The 25,616-nt window shown below is 38.5% G+C and overlaps 1 protein-coding gene across 1 annotated transcript in view; it reads left to right on the top strand.

Annotated features, from left to right (window-relative positions):
• CDH10 (cadherin 10) overlaps positions 1 to 25,616 on the top strand; it is a 63,396-nt gene that overhangs the window by 21,117 nt on the left and 16,663 nt on the right. The window contains exons 2-6 of the mRNA XM_005149947.3: positions 1,097 to 1,391; positions 12,746 to 12,865; positions 13,489 to 13,656; positions 17,784 to 17,971; positions 22,994 to 23,247. Coding sequence (XP_005150004.1) covers positions 1,097 to 1,391; positions 12,746 to 12,865; positions 13,489 to 13,656; positions 17,784 to 17,971; positions 22,994 to 23,247 — 1,025 coding nt within the window. The remainder of the gene's footprint in view (positions 1 to 1,096; positions 1,392 to 12,745; positions 12,866 to 13,488; positions 13,657 to 17,783; positions 17,972 to 22,993; positions 23,248 to 25,616) is intronic.

The raw sequence follows: 25,616 nt of genomic DNA, 5'->3' as shown, positions 1-25,616 counted from the left end.
AGACATGTATAATGTAAGTAAAGTTTGTCATTCTTTGATAAATATTTACAGTGTTTTCCAAGGTTTATTTCTGAACTGAAAGACAATTTCCTTATATAGAAAATCAAAGTTCAGAACTATAGATTTCTGAATTTCTACCAAAAATGCTTTGATCCAGGATTCTACAAGCTCCACTGCAAGTATATTTGCAGTTCATTTTTGTAATCAGAGCTTCTACTTGATTTGAAACTTCTGCTGAACTCCAAAATCAGAAAGTATACATTTCTTGCTGAAAATAAATCTGAATGACAAATTCTTTCAGTTAATTATGCAATCAGTGAAATAGGAAGGAACTTTCCAACAGAAATTATGGTTAGTGTATGCAAAAGATCAAATGAGCCAGCCACATTGCTGTTCTGGACAAAGCAACATAATATTGATTTCTTTTTTTTTTTTTTTTTTGTTATGGGTGTAACAAAATCAGTCAGTACCACAGATCATTAAGAGATGAAGTTAAGCTTTATATTACTTACATAATGAGTATTAAATCAATACTGAATGCTTAATAAATCCGTTTCTTTCCTTTAGGCCATGTACATTACTTGATGGAGTGAAAATGATAATAGCATGAAATGAAATGTTCTCCAATTTAGGAGAAATATAAATAATATGATTTTTTTTAACTAGTATGACATCAAACCATTTTTTCAATTTTCCTTAATTGTGTATTCTGTCATGTCTTTATCTACGTGGTGAATTTATAAGTAGCACAGCAGCTTGGGAATTTTTAATAGGATGTCTTTGAGGAAGAAAAAGGTCAGTATTAACATAAGAATCTTCTTTAAGAATTGTAGTGCAAAGGTTTCTTAGCAGAGAACAGGTGTTGCTGCCAAGCTAAATCTGCCACAACAGTCAAATCAAAAGATTCTTGGAGCAGTTAGGAAGCAAATGCTTCAATATGTCATCATGACTGCCAGTCAATGGTGACTGAAGATTACCGTGTTTTGTTGGTATTAAACTTTTTTTTTGTACACAGAGTTATTTAATATAGAATAATTATTTTAAAAACAAATAAGTTACTTCTAAATAAAATGCTCTCATTTTTCTTCCTTTTCAGCTTCATTCTGACCAGGACAAGGGAGATGGATCCCTGAAATACATTTTGTCAGGAGATGGGGCTGGTACTCTTTTTATAATTGATGAGAAAACAGGTGACATTCATGCTACTCGGAGAATTGACAGGGAAGAGAAAGCCTTTTACACCCTGCGTGCCCAGGCTATTAATAGAAGAACTCTGAGACCAGTGGAACCTGAATCTGAGTTTGTCATCAAAATCCATGATATCAATGACAATGAACCAACATTTCCAGAAGAAATTTACACTGCTAGTGTTCCTGAAATGTCAATAGTGGGTGAGTGCTTTATACTGAGGCACCTGTGCTATGTTGCTGGATGAGTAGTTTCTCCATTCTCTGAAAAGGCAGTCATGCTCAGAATTCTGCCTAATGGGTTAAATATTTTTCATGTGATTTGTTTGTTCAAATATTGGAATTGCATCCAGAAAGACATTTTTGTGATTTGAGATCTATTTCTACTTGGACTATTTAAATTACTAATTTACAGTGATTTGGGACATAAATATAAATAGAAAGTAGTCCGTGGTGAATTATCCTCCTGAAGAATTGTTAAAATAAGATTGCTAAATTAGTATGTTAAAAGCTCAGTAATTTTTTTTCTTTCATTTTCACTGGAGGTCCGAGGTGGTGATAAGTGTTGAACAGAGAGCTGTACCTACTTTTGCTTTCTGTGGCTGAGGAGAGTTATATGTTTAGTCATGTGCTGTTAATACACTGCCTGAAAGTAGACACCCTCTTTATTCTCTTTGCTTTTGTCCTTTTTTAGTGTATGGACAAATCCTCTTGTGCTTTCAGTGCCTCTGTTAACTCACTCATGAATGGCAGCTTCACAGATCTTAAACAGCTGCTTAAGTTAATCTTTCTTATGTTTGCAATGTATTTTGAGTTCTTAACTACAAAGTTGTGGCCTAGATCATGCCAGCTGGCCAGATTCAGAAACAGCAGCATTTTGGAATATGAACTGTTATTAATTAGTACATACAATTCTTTAGCAAAAAGAAAGCTAAAAAACATATGGAATTTCTTTTTTAAAGTTAATATTCATTTATTCATTGTATAACTGTAGATATAATACTATGTTCTAATATTCAGAAAACACACAATAACGTCAATAACTCTTTTGGCCTTTATTACAATTTTAATTACTATGACTACTTGAACTAGATCAAAGAGTTTTATATATACAGGTATTGAAGTTTTAGTGCTTAGTTTCATGGGCTTTGGAAAGTATTAAAAGAGCAAGAAAATACATAATTACTGAAAGAGAATGGCCCTAGCAAGCTGTGCAGCAATGTGTGTTTCTATTCTTAGTAAGATATTTCAATCTGCTTTTAGTTTGTGATTGAGTAAGTTTTAAAAGTCCAAACATTCAGCAAGCGGGCTTTAGTATAAAGGAAAAATAAAAAAAAAAGATTGAGGAAGAAATCTATTAGATGATTGCATAGGGCCATACTGGAATTCCATTGAACTAGTCCACATAAAGAGAAGAACTGAAATGTCTTCTTTCTTTACTGTTCCAAAATAGACAAAAGTTAATACTGATTTATTAATTTACTTATAAGTTCTCTAGAATCATGCATTTCTGTAAATGTATTTAGATTTAGCCAGAGCATCCTGAAAAAGCATTGCTACTTTTCTAGAGAAGCATATGTCAAGATTACACTAGGGTTGAAAAAAGATGTCTTAAAGCTTTCCCTTTAATTCTTACATTCTTTCTATAAACTCCAGAAAGTATTGCTTAAAATTTTCAAGTAAAGATTTTAAGAAAATGACTCAGTGTGTTCATACTATGCTATTTTAGAACATTCTGTTATGATCTATTTATTCCTACTTTTGTCAGTCTCAGTTCCAGAAAGATCATCTTCTTCTTAAGTGTTCTCAAATATCCAAGACATTATTTCAGTGATTCTAAAGCACTTAGGATGCGAGGTCCCAGAGTATCTGTACGTCCACATATATCATAAAAATTTGAAAGTGCAAAATATCCCAAAAATTACACTGACAGTTGTCATTATTTAAGCCAGCTGGTAACTCAGAACTATGCTGTCGCTTGCTTACTCTCTCCTTCCCCTCCCATATCCAGGCAGGATGGGAAGGAGAATCAAAGGAATATAAACCCCACAGGTTGAGATAAGAACAGTCCAGTAACTAGAGTATAATATGAAACTACTACTACTGCTACTAATAAGGGAAATAATAAGGAGAATATAAAACTAAAAAGGAAAGGAAAAAAAAACCAAACCAAAAAACCAATAAACAGCAGTGATAAGCGATGCAGAGAGCAATTGCTTACCACCTTCTGACTGATACCCAATCCAACCCAAGCAGTGATCATGGCCTTCCGGGTGACTCCCCACACTTTATATACTGGGCATGACATGCTGTGGTATGGAATACCCCTTTGGTTAGTCTGGGTCAGGTGTCCTGTCTTTGCTTCCTCCCGTTTTCTTTGCCCCTCCTTACTGGCAAAGCATAAGAGACTGAAAAGTCCTTGATCAAAGTGAGCATTACTTAGCAACGGCTACAGCACTGGTGTGTTACCAGCATTTTTCTCAGACTAAAGCCTAAACACAGCACTGCACCAGCTACTTGGAAGGAGAAAATGACTGCTACTGCTGAACCCAGAACAATAGTTAAGAAAAAAAAAATCTTGGATGCATTTGCAGTAGCAATCCTTGTCTTGCCCAATAGTTACACTGAAGCAAATAGACTGTTCTGTCAATAAAATTATCTTGATTTAGAGAATTATAGCTAGGTTAAAATCTACCATGTGCCTGGATTTCATAAATGTGATAATTCAGCTGCTACACTACTGACTATCTAATTGGTAGAATTTGCTTTTCACTTTATGGCTTCTAGCTTTAAATCTTATCCCTAGAGGCATATGTTCATCTGCAGTCCATGAGTGGATGACATGATTTTAAGAGGTATTCCTCAAAGTTAATTCATTTCTGATTGAATCTTCCAACTTAAAAAAAAAAAATTTACTCTGTAATCTCAAAACAAGAGGCTAAATGGACAAGGGGAGAAATGTTCTAAAAGCACACACTGTGTAGAACTTTTGAGACAAATAGAATTAATTAGAAATTTGGGAGTCATCTTCAGTCTTGGAAGTCTGAAGAGGTCCCAGTTGACTGAAAGAATGCAAATGTCCCAGTTTTCAAGAAGGGAAAAAAGGAAGGCCCTGGTAATTACAGGCCTGTCTCACTACATTGCCTGATGAAATTATGTGAAAAACTCTCCAGCACACAGCTAGACAAAACCATAATACACTGAATGAGCAATTGGCTGATGAGTCAGGCTGAAAGTGTTGTAGTAAATAGGGTTATGTCAGGCTGGGGACCAGCCACCAATGAGTTTTCTCAGGGCTCAATTTTAAAGCCAGTGCTCTAATGTTTTTAGAAATGTTTTGTATGCAGGAGTCAAATGTACATTAAGTAAGTTTGCCAGTGATACTAAACTAGGAGGAGCTGGACTCCTCAAGGGTAGAAAGGTCTTAACTTACAAGGTAGAGAGCTTGGCAGACACCAATCATATGAAATTTAATCACAGCAAGTGAAGGATTTTCCACCTGGGATGGAATAATCCTAGTTATGCATACATATTGGGAGAGCAGCCCTGTAGAAAGAGATCTGGGGGTTTGGATCAATGACAAGTTGAATTTGAGTCAAAAGGCCAACCATGTCCTGGGGTGCATCAAGCACAGCTTAGCTAGCTGGTTAAGGGAAGTGATTGACCCACTCTACACTGCATGGGTGTGCTCCAACCTTAAGTACTATGTGCAGTTTTGATATCCCAGTGTAAGAAAGACATCACACCATGAGTGTGTCCAGAAGAGAGCAGCCAAGATGGTTAAAGGTCCTCAGAGCAGCACTTAACAAGGAGCAGCTGAGGTCATTTGGTTTGTTCAGCTTGAAGAAGGGAGGCTGAGGGGTAACTGAAGTCTACAATTTCCTTAAGGGAGTCAGTGAAGGAATAGGTGCTGATCTTCTCTCTCTGGTGAACTATGATAGCACATGAGGAAACTGAATGAAGCGTCAGGAGGAGAGAGAGTACACAGTCACTGGAACAGGCTCCCCAGGGAAGTGGTCATGGTACCGAACCTGTCAGAGTTCAAGGAGGGTCTGGATGATGCTCTTAGTAATATGATTTAGTTTTAGGTAGTCCAGCAAGGAGCAGGAAGTTGGACTTGATGATCTTTATGGGCCCCTTCTTATCTCTATTGTAAGAAGTGTCAAAAACATAGCTGTTCTGCATGTTTGCAACTGTGTTGTCTGTTTACATACGTTTGTACTTCAACCAGAGTGATAAAATGTTCTGTATGCACTTAACCTGAACACGAGAAAGGAGACAGACACTGTAGCATATCTTACTATATATGCCTCATTGCTTTTAGAGCCATAGTGTATAGTGCAGATAAGAGCTAGAGTTCAGAGATACTGTATTTCTGTTCTTACATTTTCATCAATACTGCACATATCATTCATCAGTATACCACATCTCTGTTACTTAATTACTTTGCAGGTCAAAGGAGGTGATCCTGCCCCTCTACTCTGCTCTCGTGAGACGTCACTTGGAGTATTGTGTACAGTTTTGGTGTCCTCAACATAAAAAGGACATGGAACTGTTGGAACAAGTCCAGAGGAAGGCCACGAGGATGATGAGGGGCTGGAGCACCTCCCATATGAAGACAGGCTGAGAAAGTTGGAGCTGTTCAGCCTGGAGAAGAGAAGGCTGTGTGGAGACTTACAGGGATGCTGGGGATGGACTATTCATTAGGGACTGTACTGATAGGACAAGGAGAAATGTGTTAAAACATGAACAGAAGTTTAGATTAGATATAAGGAAGGAATTCTTTACTGTTAGGGTGGTGAGGTACTGGAATGGTTGCCCAGGGAAGTTGTGAATGCTCCATCCCTGGCAGTGTTCAAGGCCAGGTTGGACAGAGCCTTGGGTGGCATGGTTGAGTGTGAGGTATCCCTGCCCATGGCAGGGGGGCTGGAACTAGATGATCTTAAGGTCCTTTCCAACCCTAACTATTCTATGATTCTATGATTAATAACCTGTTAAACTGGTAAACTTCTAATCACCAGTACTTCATTACTAATTCGCAAATGAAGGCTGTGGTTTCCTAATGTCGTGCTTCCTTCATCAAAAACATCAGAAGTGTGCAAGTAGCAAAAATGTGCAAGAAGCATTAGGAAATCTGTGCACCCCTTGGAGTACAGGGTTTAATTCATCTTACAATGGTTTGTACTATAAGGTACTACAAAGGGGGCCAGGAGGTGACAGACTATTAAGTCTTTATCTACTCCATCTGCCCCCATCCTTGAGTTACCAAATCATGATGTAGCCATACACCAGCCTCTTTCAGACCTCAACCAGAATTCTTGATTTCTTCCCCAAGCTGTGGTATTAGTCAGATGGATACCTGAGAATGTGACTGTTTCTACTATCAAATACAGTGTTTTGAGGAAGTCCCATTAATTCTTTGTCATCTTGTTCAACTTCTTCCTGCTGCTCATTAGTCATAGTAAAGGCAGATGTAAATGGGCCAACTTTAAGATCTTGCACCTGGGTCAGTATCCTCAAAGACATCTTTCCTGTTCTCCTGAAGTCTTTGTAGGATTACTAGATGTTTTATTTTCTTTCACTTTTTTATTTTCCTTACTTTCAAAGTTTGTAACTCAGAATATTCTTACAGTTTTAACAGAAATCTTCTGTCCATCATATTCTTATTTATCTCTTTCTGCTTATTTGAAGGTTTATTTTCAGTACTGCAGATCAGCCTATTTTTCTCCATACAGCTTTTCCCGTGGTTGTTGCCTATTGGTATCTTTTAGACATGTTTTCAGATCTTCCTGCTATTTACACCTCTTAATTTTTTTTCCTCTCTTTTTTGAATCTATTTTTTATCATCACATTTTTTTTTATTTGTAGCTGTTTCTCTACTAATCTCTTGTAGCCTACGAATTTCTAATAATTTCTTGTATTTATTACATCCCATATTCTTAGTGCTGTTTCTACAATCTGTCGTGCTCTCTCACTGGTCTCTTCTGCTTCTGACATAGTGTTATCAATATATGCTCTCAGTTTACATGTGAGTTACAGGTTGGGTATCCCATAGTTAGCATGTCATCTCTACCTGTGGTTCTCTTTTTGCCTTTCTCTTTAGACAGTAGTTAGAGCTACTGTTGCTTGGCTTTCTCCATAGTATTTTTTTGTACAAGGGGAAATCGGTGATGGGAGACATTACTGTGGGGATATGTTACAGACCGCCTGATCAAGAGGAATCTGTGGATGAAGAACTCTACAAACAAATAGGAAAAGCCTCACACTCGTAGGCCCTTATTCTCATGGGGGACTTCAACCACCCTGACACCTGTTGGAGCGACGGTACAGCCTGGCACAAGCAATCCAGGAGGTTTCTCGATTGTGAGGAAGACGACTTCCTTCTGCAAGCAATAGAGGAGCCGACGAGGAGAGATGGCATGCTTGACCTTGTGCTCACCACCAGGGAAGGGGTCGTTGGAAATGTGATGCTCCAGGGGAGCCTTGGATGCAGTGATCATGAGATGGTTGAATTCGAGGTCCTCAAGACAGTAAGAAGAGCATGCAGCAAGCTCGCTGCCCTGGACTTCAAGAGAGCAGACTTTGGCCTCTTCAGGAACCTGCTTAGCAAGGTTCCATGGGATATAGCCCTAGAGGGCAGGGGGGCCCAAGACTCTTGGCTGATATTCAAGAATCACCTACTACAAGCTCAGAAGTGTTGTTAAAAGGAGGTGCAGCAGGAGGGCTAGGAGACCTCCTTGGATGGATAAGGAGATGCTGACAAAAATTCAAAGGAAAAAAGAGGCTTATATAAGGTGGAAGCAAGGACAGGCAGTCTGGGATGAATACAGGGATGCTGTCCAGGAAACTAGGGACCAGGTTAGGAAAGCTAAGGCCGAGTTAGAGTTAAAATTGGCAAGGGATGTTAAGCATAACAGGAAGGGATTTTATAGGTATGTAGTGCCTAAAAAACAGACTAGGGACAACATAGGCCCCCTGTGGAAGCTATCAGGAGAACTGTCTACACAGGATTTGGAAAAGGCTGAGGTGCAGACTGACTTCTTTGCCTTGGTCTTCACTGGCAAAGGCTCTGACCGCACCACCCGAGTCTTGGAAGGCAGATGCAGGGACTGTGAGAATGAAGACCTTGGGCCCACTGTACGAGAGAATCTGGTTCGAGACCATCTTAAGAACCAGAACGTACACAAGTTCATGGGACCTGTGGTCCTGAAGGAGCTGGTAAATGAAGTTGCTGAGCCACTGGCCATCATATTTGAAAAATCATGGCAGTCAGATGAAGTTCCCGATGACTGGAAAAATGGAAATAAAACCCCCATTTTCAAGAAGGGGAAAATGGATGACCCAGGGAATTAGAGACCAGTCAGTCTCACCTCTGTGCCTGGCAAAATCTTGGAGCACATTCTCCTGGAAGGCATGCTAGGGCACATGAAAAAACAGGGAGGTGCTTGTTGACAGCCAGCATGGCTTCACCAAGGGGAAATTCTGCTTGATCAATTTGGTGGCCTTCTATGATGGGGCTATGGAACTGATGGACAGGGATGGAGCAGTTAATGTCATCTACCTGGACTTGTGCAAAGCGTTCATCACTGTCCCACACGACATCCTTGTCTCTAAATTGGAGAGACATCAATTTGAATAGGTGGACCGCTCCATGGATAAAGATCTGTGTGGACGGCTGCACGAAAAGAGTTGTGGTAAACGGCTCAATGTCCAGCTGGAGACCAGTAATGAGTGGTGTCCCCCAGGGATCAGTGTTGTGATCGGTCTTATTCAACATCTTTGTTGGTGACATGGACAGTGGGATTGAGTGCTCCCTCAGCAAGTTTGCCGATGACACAAAGCTGTGTGGTTCGGTTGGTAATGCTGGAGGGAAGGAATGCCATCCAGAGGGACCTTGACATGCTTGTGAGGTGGGCTGATGCCAACCTCATGAAGTTTAACCATGACAAGTGCAAGGTCCTACACCTGGGTGGGAGCAATCCCAGGCACAGCTACAGGTTGGGCAGAGAAGAGATTCAGAGCAGCCCTGCAGAGAAGGACTTGGGGTGTTGGTCAATGAGAAAATGAACATGAGCCAGCAGCGTGTGCTTGCAACCCAGAAAGACAACTGTATCCTGGGCTGCATCAAGAGAAGTGTGACTAGCAGGTCAAAGGAGGGGATCCTGCCCCCCTACTCTGCTCTCGTGAGACGTCACTTGGAGTACTGTGTGCAGTTCTGGCATCCTCAACATAAAAAGGACATGGAACTGTTGGAACAAGTCCAGAGGAGGGCCATGAGGATGATCAGGGGACTGGAGCACCTCCTGTATGAAGACAGGCTGAGAAAGTTGGGGCTGTTCAGCCTGAAGAAGAGAAGGCTGCATGGAGACCTCATAGCAGCTTTCCAGTATCTGAAGGGGGCCTATAAGGGTGCTGGGGATGGACTCTTCACTGGGGCCTGTAGTGACAGGGCAATGGGTAACTGATTAAAACTTGAACAGGGAAGGTTTAGATTGGATATAAGGAAGGAATTTTTTACTGTTCGGGTGGTGAGGTACTGGAATGGATTGCCCAGGGAAGTTGTGAATGCTCCATCCCTGGCAGTGTTCAAGGCCAGGTTGGACAGGGCCTTGTGTTATATGGTTTAGTGTGTCTGTGCCCATCGCAGGGGGATTGGAACTAGATGATCTTAAGGTCCTTTCCAACCCTAACGATTCTATGATTCTACGATTAGTGCTATTCTGCCAATTCCCAATCCTTAGTCCTCTCTACCATAGCATTTATCTTATAATACTTCCTTCTTTTTTCCTATAAACAAAGTTTTGGGTTTTTTTACAGTTATCTCACCAAACCTTTGACATTTTCTGACTTATATTTTCTGAATATCCATAATGCCAAGTTTTGAAAACCCAAAATATTTTATTACATTTTTTAGATTTTTTACAGACTTATTTCGCTCTGCACACAAATCCTACCATCAGGAGAGGAGACAAAAAAAGGAACTAAATCCCAACCAAACCCAAAAAAACTACCCCCAAGATTAAACATTTTTTTCTTTGAAAGGAGCATTGTAAAAGAATTGGAAATACCCACTGACGTACTTGCTTCCATCTTATTGTTTTCAAAGTTACAGGAGTACCATGTAGCCAAAGACCTTTCTGACATTGATTTCTCTGAAAATTGAGCCCTTTCCACTTCTTCTCTGTTATTCTGCTGCATTATACAGTTTATTTTAGGGGAGAACATGTGTTATTCCCTCTCTTTTCCACTAGAAATTTTCTATTAATTAAACTTGTTATTTGTATGGATAATTTACTGTGGACGATACATGCTCTAGTTAAGTATCACATAAGTGGGAGTAAGGAAAAGGAAATGTAAGTTTTAAATTCTGCTTTACAATGGATATTCTGTGGATTCTTTTTCTAGTTAATCATCTTCAGTGATTCTTATCTAATTTGTCTACATTGTAAGGTCAAAGTCATTATAGTTGTATGGTGTTCAAAGATACTTGCTAAGAACACATTAAAAAAGGCAAAATACATTAATTACTATTATAGTACCAGACCCTAGGGAGATTCAAACATTATAATTAAAATTATGTTAAAATATGCCTTCTGAGAACTACAATAATCTGACAAATGACTGTTTATTTCTGAGCCTAGTTCCTCACCGTATAGTTCTAGTTTACTGTATAATAAATTTGCAAGTATACAAGGAGAAAATTACAGAATTTATAGGTCTTACTAATAACATAGCTCCTGTAATGCTCTTATATGTTCCAGATTGTCCACATCACTGTCTTCTTTATGCAGTCCTATAGAGTTTAGTTTAGACTCTTTAAAACTTCATGAGAAGCAAGCTGTGCCTATGTAAAAGACAGAGTAACAGCCATACCTGGTAGTGCTGGCTAAGTCACACTCACTCTGCAGCTGTTAAACCCCCCAGCAGGACTGATCATATTCAGTGTCTTCAGATTTCTGGTCTGGGCTTCTGATTAGATCAGTGTGTATATAGTATTTAGTATCTTCAGTGACTTCAGTGAACTGAAGCAAAGCAAGGCAAGCTGATGGTTTGACAGTTGACATGCACAGCATAGCTGATATCCTCATATGCTCCTCCTGTTACCTTCTTTGCATAGTTTCAGACAGGGTTTTTGTGATTATCACTCATCTCTCAGTGTAAGCCGAGAGACCACATTTCTCTTCCTCTTACAAGCAATATCCAATATGAAAGAGTCAACTTCTGCTTCCTGAATGGAACACAGAAGTCTAGCATTGCCCTTGCTCTTTTCCACCTGACTGGTGGAAGCTAAAACCAGATTGCTGAAGCAACATTAAAAGTATAGTTCATCCTTACTGCTTTTGAGTAATGGGATACACATTACCCTGAGCACAACCCACTGACTAAACCATGCTGTGTGAGTGATGAAATCAAGGAGCCCAAATCTCTTCACACAGAGTTTAAAGGGAAAAGAATCAAATCTACAGTTTTCAGAAGTGTGTGATAGATTTTATTGGGAGTATATGCAGCCATGCTCACTGCAGCTAGAGAGGACAGCTGGTATGATTTGTTCTGTTTCATGTGTATGTGTACTGCACTAATTAATATGTGTATTATGACTAAGACAGCAGTAACTATTATACACATCTTATTACATAGCAAATACAATTGTTTCAGATTTATTTTCATAGAATCATAGAATAGTTTGGGTTGGAAAGGACCTTAAAGATCATCTGGTTGCAACCACCCTGCCATGGACAAGGACACTTTCCACTAGACCAGGTTACTCAAAGCCTCTTCCAGCCTGGTCTTGAACACTTAAGGGGTGGAACAGACACAAATCCTCTTGGCAACTTGTTGCAGTGTTTCACCACTGTCACAGTAGAGAATTTCTTTCTTATACCTAATCTAAATTTTTTAGATTAAAGCCATCCCCCCTTGTCCTATCACTGCATGCCCTTGTAAAAAGTCCTGCTCCAGCATTCCTTATGCCCCTTTTAGGTATTGGAAGACTGTTACAAGGTCTGCCCTGAGCTGTCTCTTCTCCAGGCTGAACAACCAAACTCTCTCAGCTTGTCTTCATAGGAGAGGTGCTCCAGCCCTCTGATCATCTTCATGGTGCTCCTCTGGACAAATCGAGCAGCTCCATGTCTTTTTTTCAGAGGCCCCCAAAGCTGAACACATTACTTCAGGTGGAGTCTCATGGGAGTACAGGGGCATGATCACCTCCTTTGACCTGCAGTCCAGGATGAGGTTTGCTTCCTGGGCTGCAAGCGCACGCTGATGGCTCATGTTGACCTTCTTGATAAACACCCCAAAGGTCTTCTCCTCAAGACTGCTCGTAATCCAGTCTCTGCCCAACCTGTATTTGTACACACCTGTGGGATTAGGGAAGTTTAGATTCAGTTCACGTAGGAAATAGGAAAGAATGTCCTGAAGTTGACTATAGATCATAAATATATTTGAGAATCCAATTAACATTATTAGAAATTTTCTTTGTGGTCTGCTTGAATGGAAAATGATGCTCTTGGACTTCCACCTAGTACCATGTGAAACTAAGCTGTCTTTGGATGTTTCAGGTACTTCTGTGGTGCAAGTTACAGCTACAGATGCTGATGACCCTTCATATGGAAACAGTGCCAGAATAATTTACAGCATACTTCAGGGACAGCCGTATTTCTCTGTGGAACCGGAAACAGGTCAGGCACATTGTCATTATTTCCATTAGCGTAAACAGTTGGCTTTTTTCATTTTAAAAATCTTATATCACCTAAAAAAAAAATATTTAAAAAAACTTAATTGAAATTAAACAATCTTTATTGCTTTTTTCTCGTAATATATAATTCTCATAATAAATACAAAAACTTCAGAGTTATTATAGCTGACATTATGAATTATAAATAACTTTACAGTGATACTATTGATAACTTACTATCTTGGTAGCAACATTTCTGATAAAAGCAAGAATAAAGGTCTGTGTCCTAGAAAATGTTTTTCTTTTTTCCTTAATCATTCCACTTGAGCTAATAAAAGGTGTCCTTTCTACTCATAAACCTTGTGCATAAATATCTTGAATAATTTCTAGTATGAAGTGTAAACTGGAAAGGGAGCTATGATACAGAGCAAATTTGTTTAACAAAAAAATAGCCTGTACTTAAGGCTATTCGTAAAGCTTATGAACAGAAATTTGTACTTTAAAATGGGAATATTTTAGAAACATATTTCACAGACTAATGCAAAAAAAGATGCATCAGATTGTTGCACATCAAAAATAAAGATATTGTTAACATTATTTATTTATTTATTTATTTATTTATTTCAGGCATCATCAGGACTGCTTTGCCAAACATGAACAGAGAGAACAGGGAGCAATACCAAGTAGTTATCCAGGCAAAGGACATGGGAGGCCAGATGGGTGGATTATCAGGGACCACCACCGTCAACATCACTTTGACTGATGTCAATGACAATCCACCTCGATTCCCTCAGAGTAAGCTGCATTTAATAGTTGTCTTGCACTGTACAAGCTTCAAACTGAAGAGTTAAGCAATCACCATCTGGTTTAATTTAGAGTAAATCTAGATTATGGGGCACACATGAACAAAAGGCTTATGTACTGATTTATTCACTATTATTAAAGCAGTGTATTAAATGTTACAGCATTTGCTTGTTAGTCAGATGGTCAAATATAACTGCAGGAAACCTGGAATACTTTCCAGTACTATGGGAGGGAGTGGTAGGTGGACTTGTAAGAGCATTAGAGCAATGTTCTTTTTCCTTACCTATTGCTTAAATCCTACACACTCCCCCACTGGAAAATAAAACATGTAGTAATTCTAAATATGCAGAAATGTTCGAATTCTAGTATCTGCTTAAATATTTAATCATAAAAAATGTGGAAAAGAAATTACTTGAAGGGAATCAAGCAGATTTGAACCTTTTCAGTTACAGTGCTACAAAACCTAATAGAAAATTTCCCAAAGTAAAAGGCATTTAACTTTTTTTTTTTACTGCTTAAGTTTACCAGTGCTTTTTATAATGCTTTTTAGCTTCCAATAATATAGCTATCAAGACTGTTTATCCTCAAACTAAAATATAAAAACAAGCTTGGTCTCTATGGAAAATGGAAATATTAAACTATGTAACATCAGGCTTGTTAAAGGTGAACCATTTTAAATACATTTGAAGCCTTTTTCTGGTGGTTTGGACATAGTTAACAGTTAAAATATTCGGAGTATTCTCACCACCTATTTTTTCTTCTATATAACTCTACTGACTCCACTAGTTATTAATTATCAGTTTTCAGGCTCAAAATAACAAAATTGGCTTCAAATGATTCTGATTTTTACATGTTCTTTATAGCACAAATACAGTATACAATTTTGTTCATTTTGGCATTGTAGCTAATATATATGTATTTAGCTAAGATGTTTATCACCATGTGATTTAGTATCAAAATCATGCACAATTTAACAGACCCTATTCTGGACAGAATTTATTGGTAATTTGTTACTTTATGTTCTTGGTATTTCCACAACTTTTTGATTTACAATTTGTCTTGTTCCCTTTGCGTATAGAGGATTAGTGCCATGGAGGCGAGGAATGCTGGTATCTCCATTTAGGCTTGGCCTTGTTTCTTGAACAGTACGTTAAATTAATACTTAGAATGATAAAATCAACTTTCTAGACCAATTTTACATGACTCATCTGGCAGTCCAACGTCATATTTGAGTCAGATAAGAACCTGATGTAGCAGATATTGGAGCTTTGTTTCAACTGTAATATTACAACTGTTGTCAGAAGTAAGGAGATGGTGTTGGCCAATGATAAATGGAAAAAATGGAAAAAGTTGTTTACAGACTTTGGAGCCTGAATCTGACTGAAACTCAGTGCATCTGAGTTACAACAACTTGGATCTTCTGTGAGACTGTAGCCTGTTTTACTCTATAAAAATATTCACCTTTACTTTATATGCCTATTTGAGAGTAAATGGGTAGAAGGGTAAACATGAATAAGTTTACTTTTTGATTCTTTATGACTGACTGAAGTATTTCCAGACGTAAGTGGATAGACTTTAATCTTCCAGCTGATTTTCACTCTCCTCAGTACATGGAAAAGCTTTTCTTTTCCTTGATCCTCCTGTTTTTATTCCTGACAGACGAATGAAAGAACATTACTCACTGTAGTAAATGCAAACAATTACTCTCTTTGAGGAAGAAGTGTGAGAAAAAGAGTGGACAGCAGAATTTTGCAAGAATAACTGTAGTTTGGTATAGTTTGTGTTCTGATACAGTGTCTAAAACTTGCTGCATTCAATACTTAGTCAATGCATTAGCTATCTTCACTGGCAAAAAAATAATAAAGTCATACTGTGGTGAAGATTTCTATAAATTGATAAAAATTATCTTTCAGATTATAGGTTTCTTATTATTTTCACCCTGTGTTTCAACTACCTCTTTAGTAATTCAAGATATAAGCTCTTATAACTTTGTAGAGCTAGTTATTGCAGTTGGAGTCAGAGTAGTGTCCACAAAAGCATAGCTTAGGGATGGAGTTTTAAGACCTTTAGAAAAAAATATGGGGAATGTTGACACACTGTAAAACTAATTATGACATATAAATATTAATTGGGAAAAAGGTGGCCGTTTTTTGTAGTCTCACAGTACTGAATAAATACTAAATTGAAGCAGAGGGGGTTTTCTTCTGTTTTTGGTTTGGTTTTTTTAACCATCAGGTAATTACAGACAGATTGTACACTGACGTAGCAAAGTACACAGATTTATGTATTAGAGAAAGGTAATAAAAATATCAGAGCAAATGCAAGATGAATCACTCAATTGAAACACAAAAATATAACCGAGAAAAAAAAAGCAAAAATCATATAATTAGAATGTGGAATGTGTGTGGCCATAAAATATACCATTTTCATGTCAAAAGCTGCCTAAGTAAAATTATATGGAGAAATTAAATTTCAGTATTTTTCATTCAACATTTAATTACAAATGTGAATGCGGTGGTTTTGGTTTTTTTTTTTTTAAATTTTGATGGTGTTTTTGTTTTGTTTTGTTTTGTTTTTGTTTTGGAGTTTTTTTTAGTGTTGGAAAACTATAGCATATTGAAACAGAAAAAAAGAGTTCTGTAGAATGAGAAACTAAGTCTCAAATGTCCCAATAAATAATAGGTTTTTTTTTCAGTGACTATTCTCCAAAAGAAAAACAGATCTATGTCACTCTGTAACCTTTATGTAATATAGTCTGTTGAGAGACACTTATAATCTCCACATGACTTACCAGTGCTTTCCTAAAGATATTATAAGATCATGTTGCCAGTGGTCTTCCCATTCTGCCTTGCCACTGGTCTCTGCCTATGATTCTTCCTGATTGCACAAAACTATTGACTCACTTAATATACTTTTCTGTATTTCTTATTTGTAATGACTTGTAAATATGCTGTGTTTTGGGTAGCCAGTTCAACTTTTTCCTGTTGTGATTGCTGGCCTTTACCATTTTCACTTTTGTGTTACTGTTAACAGTCTTTCTAACACACCTTACTTACCTTAGGAAGTCTGTACAGCAAATCTTGGAACGGTTAACTAAGGATAAAGAAGAAAATGATTTTCAATAGAGCTTTGATGACTTAACTTTCATCTTTGTCATGACAGCTGTATCTACATTAATTTAAAAACTTTTTTCTGACAGTTCTTCATAGTACATAATGTGTCCCACGTGTTTTCCTACCATACGTTCTGACAGATGGGACCAAAGATCTCAACCCTTATTTACAGTTTTCACAGTAAAGCTAGGACATAGAATACTAAAAAGTATGGTAAGATACTTATTTCAATTCATTGCAGCATGTCTGAATGGTGACAGTTTTATTCCTGTTTCTTATCAGCTCTATGACACCACAATACAGAAATACAACTGAGCTAGAAAAGTAGCACAAAACCAAAATTGCAATATTCATAAGCCTTATTTAAGTATGAATTAACTAGTTTAACAAGTATAGGCATACTGTCTGCTTGTGGATTTTCAAAAACCTATCCTGCGTTAAGATGTCATTCAAATGTATTTAATATTGTATCTATCTAAATTTGAAAGCTGAAATGTCAGGCTGCTGCTTAGACTTGGCCAGAGAAGGGGATTCTGTTCTTGGTATTGCTTCCACGATAAAATAAATGTAAAATCTACCATATCCCAAATATAAATGTATGCATCTATATAGATGTGTCCCAAAGTTAACCAAATACCTTAGATATTAAGGGGAAATAGTCAGAGTGTAGCCTGAAAAGAACAGAGAGCAGTCTTTTCAGATTATATTTGAGGGATGACATAGATCAGAAGGGTACAGACCTGGCTGATTCTTCTTTGAGATAGAGTAGAGGTCCTTTTCAAAAATGTTTTTCAATGAATTTATTTCCTACAATTTTATTTTCAGTCTTTTACCTAATGTTTTCTTCTGCATTTCTCTCTGCCTCACATTTTGCCCACACCCCCAGAATTAATTGACAAGTTCTCTAGAATAAAAGATACAGAACAACATGCTACCAGCTATTGTGTGACATAGTCTTACTTAACAATTATGGGGCTCCTGAGTGGTTCTTTGTCTCTTTGCTAGGTACCATCCACCTCCGCATCCCCGAGTCCTCCCCAGTTGGGACAGCCATTGGCAGCGTCAAAGCCACAGATGCAGACACTGGAAAAAATGCAGAAGTAGAGTACAGAATAATAGATGGCGATGGAACAGATATGTTTGATATTGTGACACAAAAAGACACACAGGAAGGCATCATAACTGTGCGAAAGGTGTTAAGAACATTCACTAAATGATTTTTGTGTCAATGTTATGCCACAAATGTTCATTGCAAAAAAGATGTCTAGATCATAAGATGATATGTTCTAACTGCTTAATGTTTGCAAGCATCCCCATCACTAAGGTACTATTTCCTTTTAAGATGAACTGTAACGGGTGGTTATAATATCTGAGATGCAACATAAGTTTAAAGCATTATTGCCAGAAAAGTAAGTAAAAAATGACCAATCCCCAATGTGTTGGTACTAATTATCTCTGATTTCAAATACACTTTTTCACTATTCGTGTAACCTATTTTCTTCAGCATGCAATATGAAGTTCACTCACTACTGCAAGACATGTTTTCCTCCTCTAGGATATTCTCATCAGGTGAGGTTACCAGTGTATGCCAGAACACAAACACACTCACAGAAGTGAAGTAGCAAGCTATATTGTTTTGCTCCTATTTCCAACACAGCACCTAGTTAACATATGAACAGTGAAGAATGACAGTGTCCCTGTTTCAATGCCAGCTTTAGCTTTGCCCTCTGTCTTGCATGTCAAAGCACTTCCAGAGGTGTAAGATTTCACACTTAGAAATGCAATTCACCTGATCCTCAACAACTTCTCAAATGAATTTCCCTTCCAGAAGTCCCTTAGTCCTTCTTTTATGGATTTTGAGAAGTGTTTCTGAAGAGTTCAGGCAGTTTTTCTCACATAAAATACTGTTTGTATTAGCTTATAAAACAAATCTTAAGCACAGAACAGTGAATTAAACACTACTATAAAATATATCTGCACATTTCCTGATATGGCAAAGGAAAACGTAAGTTCTTTAAAGATCAGTGTGTTCCTTTTAAATCTTTTTCTTCTATGTTCATAGTCAGCATTGCAGCTTATTTGGGAAGGAACTAAAATATAGAGTTTGAGGCTAGATCGTTTTTTGTTTCCTAGAAATTTGCAAATGCTTCCCTTGAGATGCTCCTGGTTTGCTTGCTTCACAATTTTAACACTGAAGAAAACCAGACTGCTCTTCTGTACAGTCAATAGTCTTGAAAAAACAATCTAACAACTTGGTCAAGCAAAGAAAAAAATCATAAGTTACAATGCAACAGCTCGAAAAATATCAACAAGAATACTAATGAACAAGATCTTATTTTGTCATTAGCAATCTGACACACTTTCAGGATGCTTTCTCATATTGACAGAAAATAGAATCATAGAATCATAGAATAGTTAGGGTTGGAAAAGACCTTAAGATTATCTAGTTCCAACTCCGCTGCCATGGGCAGGGAAACCTTCCACTCAAACATACCTCCCAAGGGCCTGTCCAACCTGGCCTTGAACACTGCCAGGGATGGAGCATTCACAACTTCCCTGGGCAATCCATTCCAGTACCTCACCACCCGAACAGTAAAAAATTCCTTCCTTATATCCAATCTAAACCTTCCCTGTTCAAGTTTTAATCAGTTACCCATTGCCCTGTCACTACAGGCCCCAGTGAAGAGTCCATCCCCAGCACCCTTATAGGCCCCCTTCAGATACTGGAAAGCTGCTATGAGGTCTCCATGCAGCCTTCTCTTCTTCAGGCTGAACAGCCCCAACTTTCTCAGCCTGTCTTCATACAGGAGGTGCTCCAGTCCCCTGATCATCCTCATGGCCCTCCTCTGGACTTGTTCCAACAGTTCCATGTCCTTTTTATGTTGAGGATGCCAGAACTGCACACAGTACTCCAAGTGACGTCTCACGAGAGCAGAGTAGGGGGGCAGGATCCCCTCCTTTGACCTGCTAGTCACACTTCTCTTGATGCAGCCCAGGATACAGTTGTCTTTCTGGGTTGCAAGCACACGCTGCTGGCTCATGTTCATTTTCTCATTGACCAACACCCCAAGTCCTTCTCTGCAGGGCTGCTCTGAATCTCTTCTCTGCCCAACCTGTAGCTGTGCCTGGGATTGCTCCCACCCAGGTGTAGGACCTTGCACTTGTCATGGTTAAACTTCATGAGGTTGGCATCAGCCCACCTCACAAGCATGTCAAGGTCCCTCTGGATGGCATTCCTTCCCTCCAGCATTACCAACCGAACCACACAGCTTTGTGTCATCGGCAAACTTGCTGAGGGAGCACTCAATCCCACTGTCCATGTCACCAACAAAGATGTTGAATAAGACCGATCACAACACTGATCCCTGGGGGACACCACTCATTACTGGTCTCCAGCTGGACATTGAGCCGTTTACCACAACTCTTTTCGTGCAGCCGTCCACACAGATCTTTATCCATGGAGCGGTCCACCTATTCAAATTGATGTCTCTCCAATTTAGAGACAAGGATGTCGTGTGGGACAGTGATGAACGCTTTGCACAAGTCCAGGTAGATGACATTAACTGCTCCATCCCTGTCCATCAGTTCCATAGCCCCATCATAGAAGGCCACCAAATTGATCAAGCAGAATTTCCCCTTGGTGAAGCCATGCTGGCTGTCAACAAGCACCTCCCTGTTTTTTCATGTGCCCTAGCATGCCTTCCAGGAGAATGTGCTCCAAGATTTTGCCAGGCACAGAGGTGAGACTGACTGGTCTCTAATTCCCTGGGTCATCCATTTTCCCCTTCTTGAAAATGGGGGTTTTATTTCCATTTTTCCAGTCATCGGGAACTTCATCTGACTGCCATGATTTTTCAAATATGATGGCCAGTGGCTCAGCAACTTCATTTACCAGCTCCTTCAGGACCACAGGTCCCATGAACTTGTGTACGTTCTGGTTCTTAAGATGGTCTCGAACCAGATTCTCTCGTACAGTGGGCCCAAGGTCTTCATTCTCACAGTCCCTGCATCTGCCTTCCAAGACTCGGGTGGTGCGGTCAGAGCCTTTGCCAGTGAAGACCAAGGCAAAGAAGTCAGTCTGCACCTCAGCCTTTTCCAAATCCTGTGTAGACAGTTCTCCTGATAGCTTCCACAGGGGGCCTATGTTGTCCCTAGTCTGTTTTTTAGGCACTACATACCTATAAAATCCCTTCCTGTTATGCTTAACATCCCTTGCCAATTTTAACTCTAACTCGGCCTTAGCTTTCCTAACCTGGTCCCTAGTTTCCTGGACAGCATCCCTGTATTCATCCCAGACTGCCTGTCCTTGCTTCCACCTTATATAAGCCTCTTTTTTCCTTTGAATTTTTGTCAGCATCTCCTTATCCATCCAAGGAGGTCTCCTAGCCCTCCTGCTGCACCTCCTTTTAACAACACTTCTGAGCTTGTAGTAGGTGATTCTTGAATATCAGCCAAGAGTCTTGGGCCCCCCTGCCCTCTAGGGCTATATCCCATGGAACCTTGCTAAGCAGGTTCCTGAAGAGGCCAAAGTCTGCTCTCTTGAAGTCCAGGGCAGTGAGCTTGCTACATGCTCTTCTCACTTTCAGTAATAGCAGTTTATTTAAGCAGCACAGAAAACAGCATTAACTAGCAAGGAAGAAGGTATCCTCAGTTTATTCATTTATGAAAATATTTTTTAATTGTTTCTCCACATTGATTATTCTTATGTTTTCAGTGGTGAACATCTACAGCTAAGGTTCCATTACTGAGCCCATAGGTTACTAAGTCTGAATTTAATACCTGATGCAGTAAAGCCTTTTCTGTACAAGTTTTTTTTGAACAAATTCTCACAGGCAAAATAATTGCTTTGCCACAATTTCGTATATTTGGAGCAGTTTTGTTAATTGCTATTTATATGTTGGAATACCTGTATAGTCCATGTTTTGCAGTATAGCCTGAAGTTATGTCCAAACTTGATGTGAATGTACTCAAAGCAAGCTTACATCTTCATGGAACACCTTCAAATTAAGCCAGCTAGTTAGAATAATGGAGGACTAAGATGGCTTCTTTATTATAGGCTTGACACCAGCATCTCTTAACAGCAGCATGCTGTACTTTATAAGACACACTGATAGTCTCAGATCTAGGTTAAATAGCAGCACTGTGTTGCATTTATGTTATATTAATAGATATTCTCCCTTCTGCTCTAAATACTATTAAAAAAAATATTGGGAGCAAAGGGGAAACTCATTCTTTCACTGGACTTCCTACTCTTAAATAGAACATTTAAATTTCTAGTATTTTTCATGAATATTAATTTGTATTTTAAAGCAGGTAGGCAGAAAAAGAAACCCAAGTCTTCTATCACCCTTTCCATTCGTGAATGAAAACCACCACTTCATTATCTCCCTGAGATTTTGAGGGAGTTCAGAAAGTCTTTTTTTGTCAGAAACGTACATTCTCAGCTTGCTCATTTCCTGAGTAAAATTAATTAGCTAACACTTCTCATCTATGACAGAAAAGTTTGAAGGAATAAAGCTTCTTTTCTACTCAAAATGGTTCCTAATTGTAATCCTGAACCTTTCTTTCTTCCATTTTAAAAAGGAACTGCTGACAAAAATGTCAAATCTATTTTGGGGAAAAAAAAAAATCCCTGATGTTGGATTCATTAAAATAAATGAAATGGAAAAAATATTAAGCTCTTACTGTTTCTTTAGCTATTGAGGACTTTGATGTACTTTCCCTTCCTTAAAAGAAACATAAAACATTGCTGATATTTAAGGCCAGTTACATTTGTTTGACAATAAAGATACTCAGGCCATTTTGTATATCCAAGACTTTATAGTATTTCCTGGGAAATATTAGTATGAATACCTTGTTTTGAAATGTCACTATTTCTAAGTATATATTTCAAGTATTTTAAATGTTTATATGATAGTTTCAAATATTCTTATGAAACAACTGAAAAATTATGTAAATAATCAGTATATTTACACTGAAAAATATTTTGTTGGTAGTGCTATGATAATTCAAATAATACTTAGGAAAAGGAATTTCCTCTAAAAACAGTGGAAATTTTTTACTCTGATGTGGAAATTTTAAACTGTATTGGGATTCTCCCAGCCCAGGGCAGGATCTGACAAAGCTTCAGTCCTTTTCAGTGTCCATTATGTATATAAGTCAACATCTGTCAATATATAATGTAATTTAATGAATGTTATAATTTTCATTTTTAGCCACTAGACTATGAGACAAGACGACTTTATACCTTGAAAGTAGAAGCTGAGAATACCCATGTGGATCCACGTTTCTATTATCTTGGGCCTTTCAAAGATACAACTATTGTGAAAATCTCTGTAGAAGATGTAGATGAACCTCCCATTTTCAGCAGATCTTCTTACCTTTTTGAGGTTCATGAAGATATTGAGTTGGGGACAATAATAGGAACGGTAATGGCACGGGATCCTGATTCGGCCTCAAGTCCAATAAGGTAATAATCCAGGAAGAAATTAGACATTAAAAAATTAATACCTTTTATTTTTTTTCTACTACTACTAGATCCTACATGCTACATTGCATCTAGCTGAATGTAGTAAGCTGTATTTTGCAGGGGTGAAGTTGGTGGGTGTGTTTGTTTTTCTATATGTATAAGCCTTAAGAAACAGGTAAGCAACATTGTCCAAGTTCGGTGTGTGTTGTCTTGAAATACTGAACAAAGCACAGAAATTATATTCTGGCAAAACAACCTTATTTACTGACTCTAAAGTTAATTGGCACATACTTCTTAATGAAGCTCAGCTGGTAAAACTGGATTAGGAAATGAAACTGAATCTAATTTTCTCCTGTGGTGATTCTTGTGTATGGAAAAGATAGGAGACAACACCAAGACTCTGAAATTGAAGAATATAAAAATAACTTAGAATTACATTTTTACCTACTATAATTGCATGAGACAACTGACAGTTTTAGTAGTTGTATTTTCTAAATTGTGACTGGAAAAAGAACAAACATGGAGCACTAGCTTAAATTGTTTCTGACACAACTTGAAGAATCAAGTAGTGATGATACATGTGGCAGATATCATCACTATTATTTACACAGAGTAGCATTTAATGCTATCTGGTTGAAGACAAGAACTTTAAAGCAATTTGCATAGCAGAGATCAAATTCTCTTTGGTATTTGCTCTGTTCCTCAACTTGCAGAACAACCTTGTATATTCATTCAAACAATAAATACTTAGAATAAGTATTTACAGAATTTTACTTGTTACAGTATCAATACTAAATACAAAGTTGTCTGTTTACCCCAGAAATTAACAGGTAACATTTAAACAAAAGGATTTTGAAAAGTGTCATATTTTGAAATTAGAGAAGTTTGTCTAATTTCTTAATAGTGCTATTAAAAAAAATATTGTAGCTTCGGGTTGTAAAATTGATTCAGGTTTGCAGTTTTATTTCTTGTTTTCTGTTAGTTTTAAAATATTAGCTTCTGTTTATTAAAATGATAAGTTCAGTTTCTATAAATTGAGTGCAAACAGCTTCCTGTTGCACTTATTTGTCGACTTTTTGTTTACATATTTATTTTGTTTTACATATTGCCTGTATTTTGCCTGCATTTTGTTTTACATATTGCCTGTACACCAATGCACGCAGCATGGGAAATAAACAGGAGGAGTTAGAAGTCTGTGTGCGGTCTAAAGGTTATGATCTAGTGGCAATTACAGAGACATGGTGAGACAGCTCATATGACTGCAATGTGGTCATGGATGGCTATGTCCTTTTTAGGAAAGATAGGTCAGCAAAGCGAGGTGGTGGAATTGCTCTTTATGTGAGAGAGAGACTAGAATGTATTGAGTTCTGTCCGGGGGCAGATGAGGAGCAAGTGGAAAGTCTGTGGGTATGAATTAAGGGGCAGACTGGTATGGGTGATACAGTTGTGGGGGTTTAGTATAGAACTCCTGATCAGGATGAAGGAGTTGATGAGGCTTTCTACAGGCAACTGGAAGTAGCCTCGTGACTACATGCATTAGTCCGCATGGGGGATTTAAACTACCCTGATATTTTCTGGAAGAATCAAACAGCCAATCCAGTGCATTGATGATAACTTCTTAATGCCAATGGTGGACAAACCAACTAGGAGAGGAGCGCTGCTAGATTTAGTATTCACCAACAAGGACAGTTTGATTGAAGTGATGATGGTCAATGGCAGCCTTGGCTGCAGTGACCATGAGATGGTGGAGTTTAGGATCCTGTGTGGGAGGAATAGAATACCTAGAAAGGCCACAGTTCTGGATTTCTGAAGGGCCAACTTGGCCTCTTCAAACAACTGCTAAGGGAAGTCTCATGGGAAAGGGTACTAGGTGGTAAAGGGGCTCAAGATAGTTGGTCAGCATTCAAGGACCACTTCTTCCAAGCTCAGGATCAGAGTGTCCCAATGGGTAGGAAATCAAGTAAGGGAGCTAGGAGACCAGTGTAGTTAAACAAGGAGCTGCTGGGCAGACTCAAGTGGAAAAGGAGAATCTATGGATTATGGAAAGAGGGGCTGGCCACTTGGGAGGAATATAGGACAGTTGTTAGAGAATGTAGGGAGGCAATTAGGACAGCTAAGGCCTCCTTGGGACTTAATCTTGCTAGTCGTGTTAAGGACATAGAAACGGCTTCTTCAAATACATAGCAAATAAAACTAACACAAGAGGCAATATAGGCCCACTGTTGAACGAGGTGGGTGCCCTAGAGACAGAGGATATAAAGAATGCAGAGGTGCTGAATGCCTTCTTTGCCTCTGTCTTTGCTCCTGCAGACTCTCCCCGGGGGCCCGAGATTCCTATAGCCCCAGAAGGAGTCAGGACAAAGGAGGAG

The sequence above is a fragment of the Melopsittacus undulatus genome, chromosome 1 (genome assembly GCF_012275295.1).
Source record: "Melopsittacus undulatus isolate bMelUnd1 chromosome 1, bMelUnd1.mat.Z, whole genome shotgun sequence".
Lineage (NCBI taxonomy): Eukaryota > Metazoa > Chordata > Aves > Psittaciformes > Psittaculidae > Melopsittacus > Melopsittacus undulatus.
The sequence above is the reverse complement of the archived record's forward strand: the minus strand, read 5'-3'. Positions and strand labels throughout refer to the sequence as shown.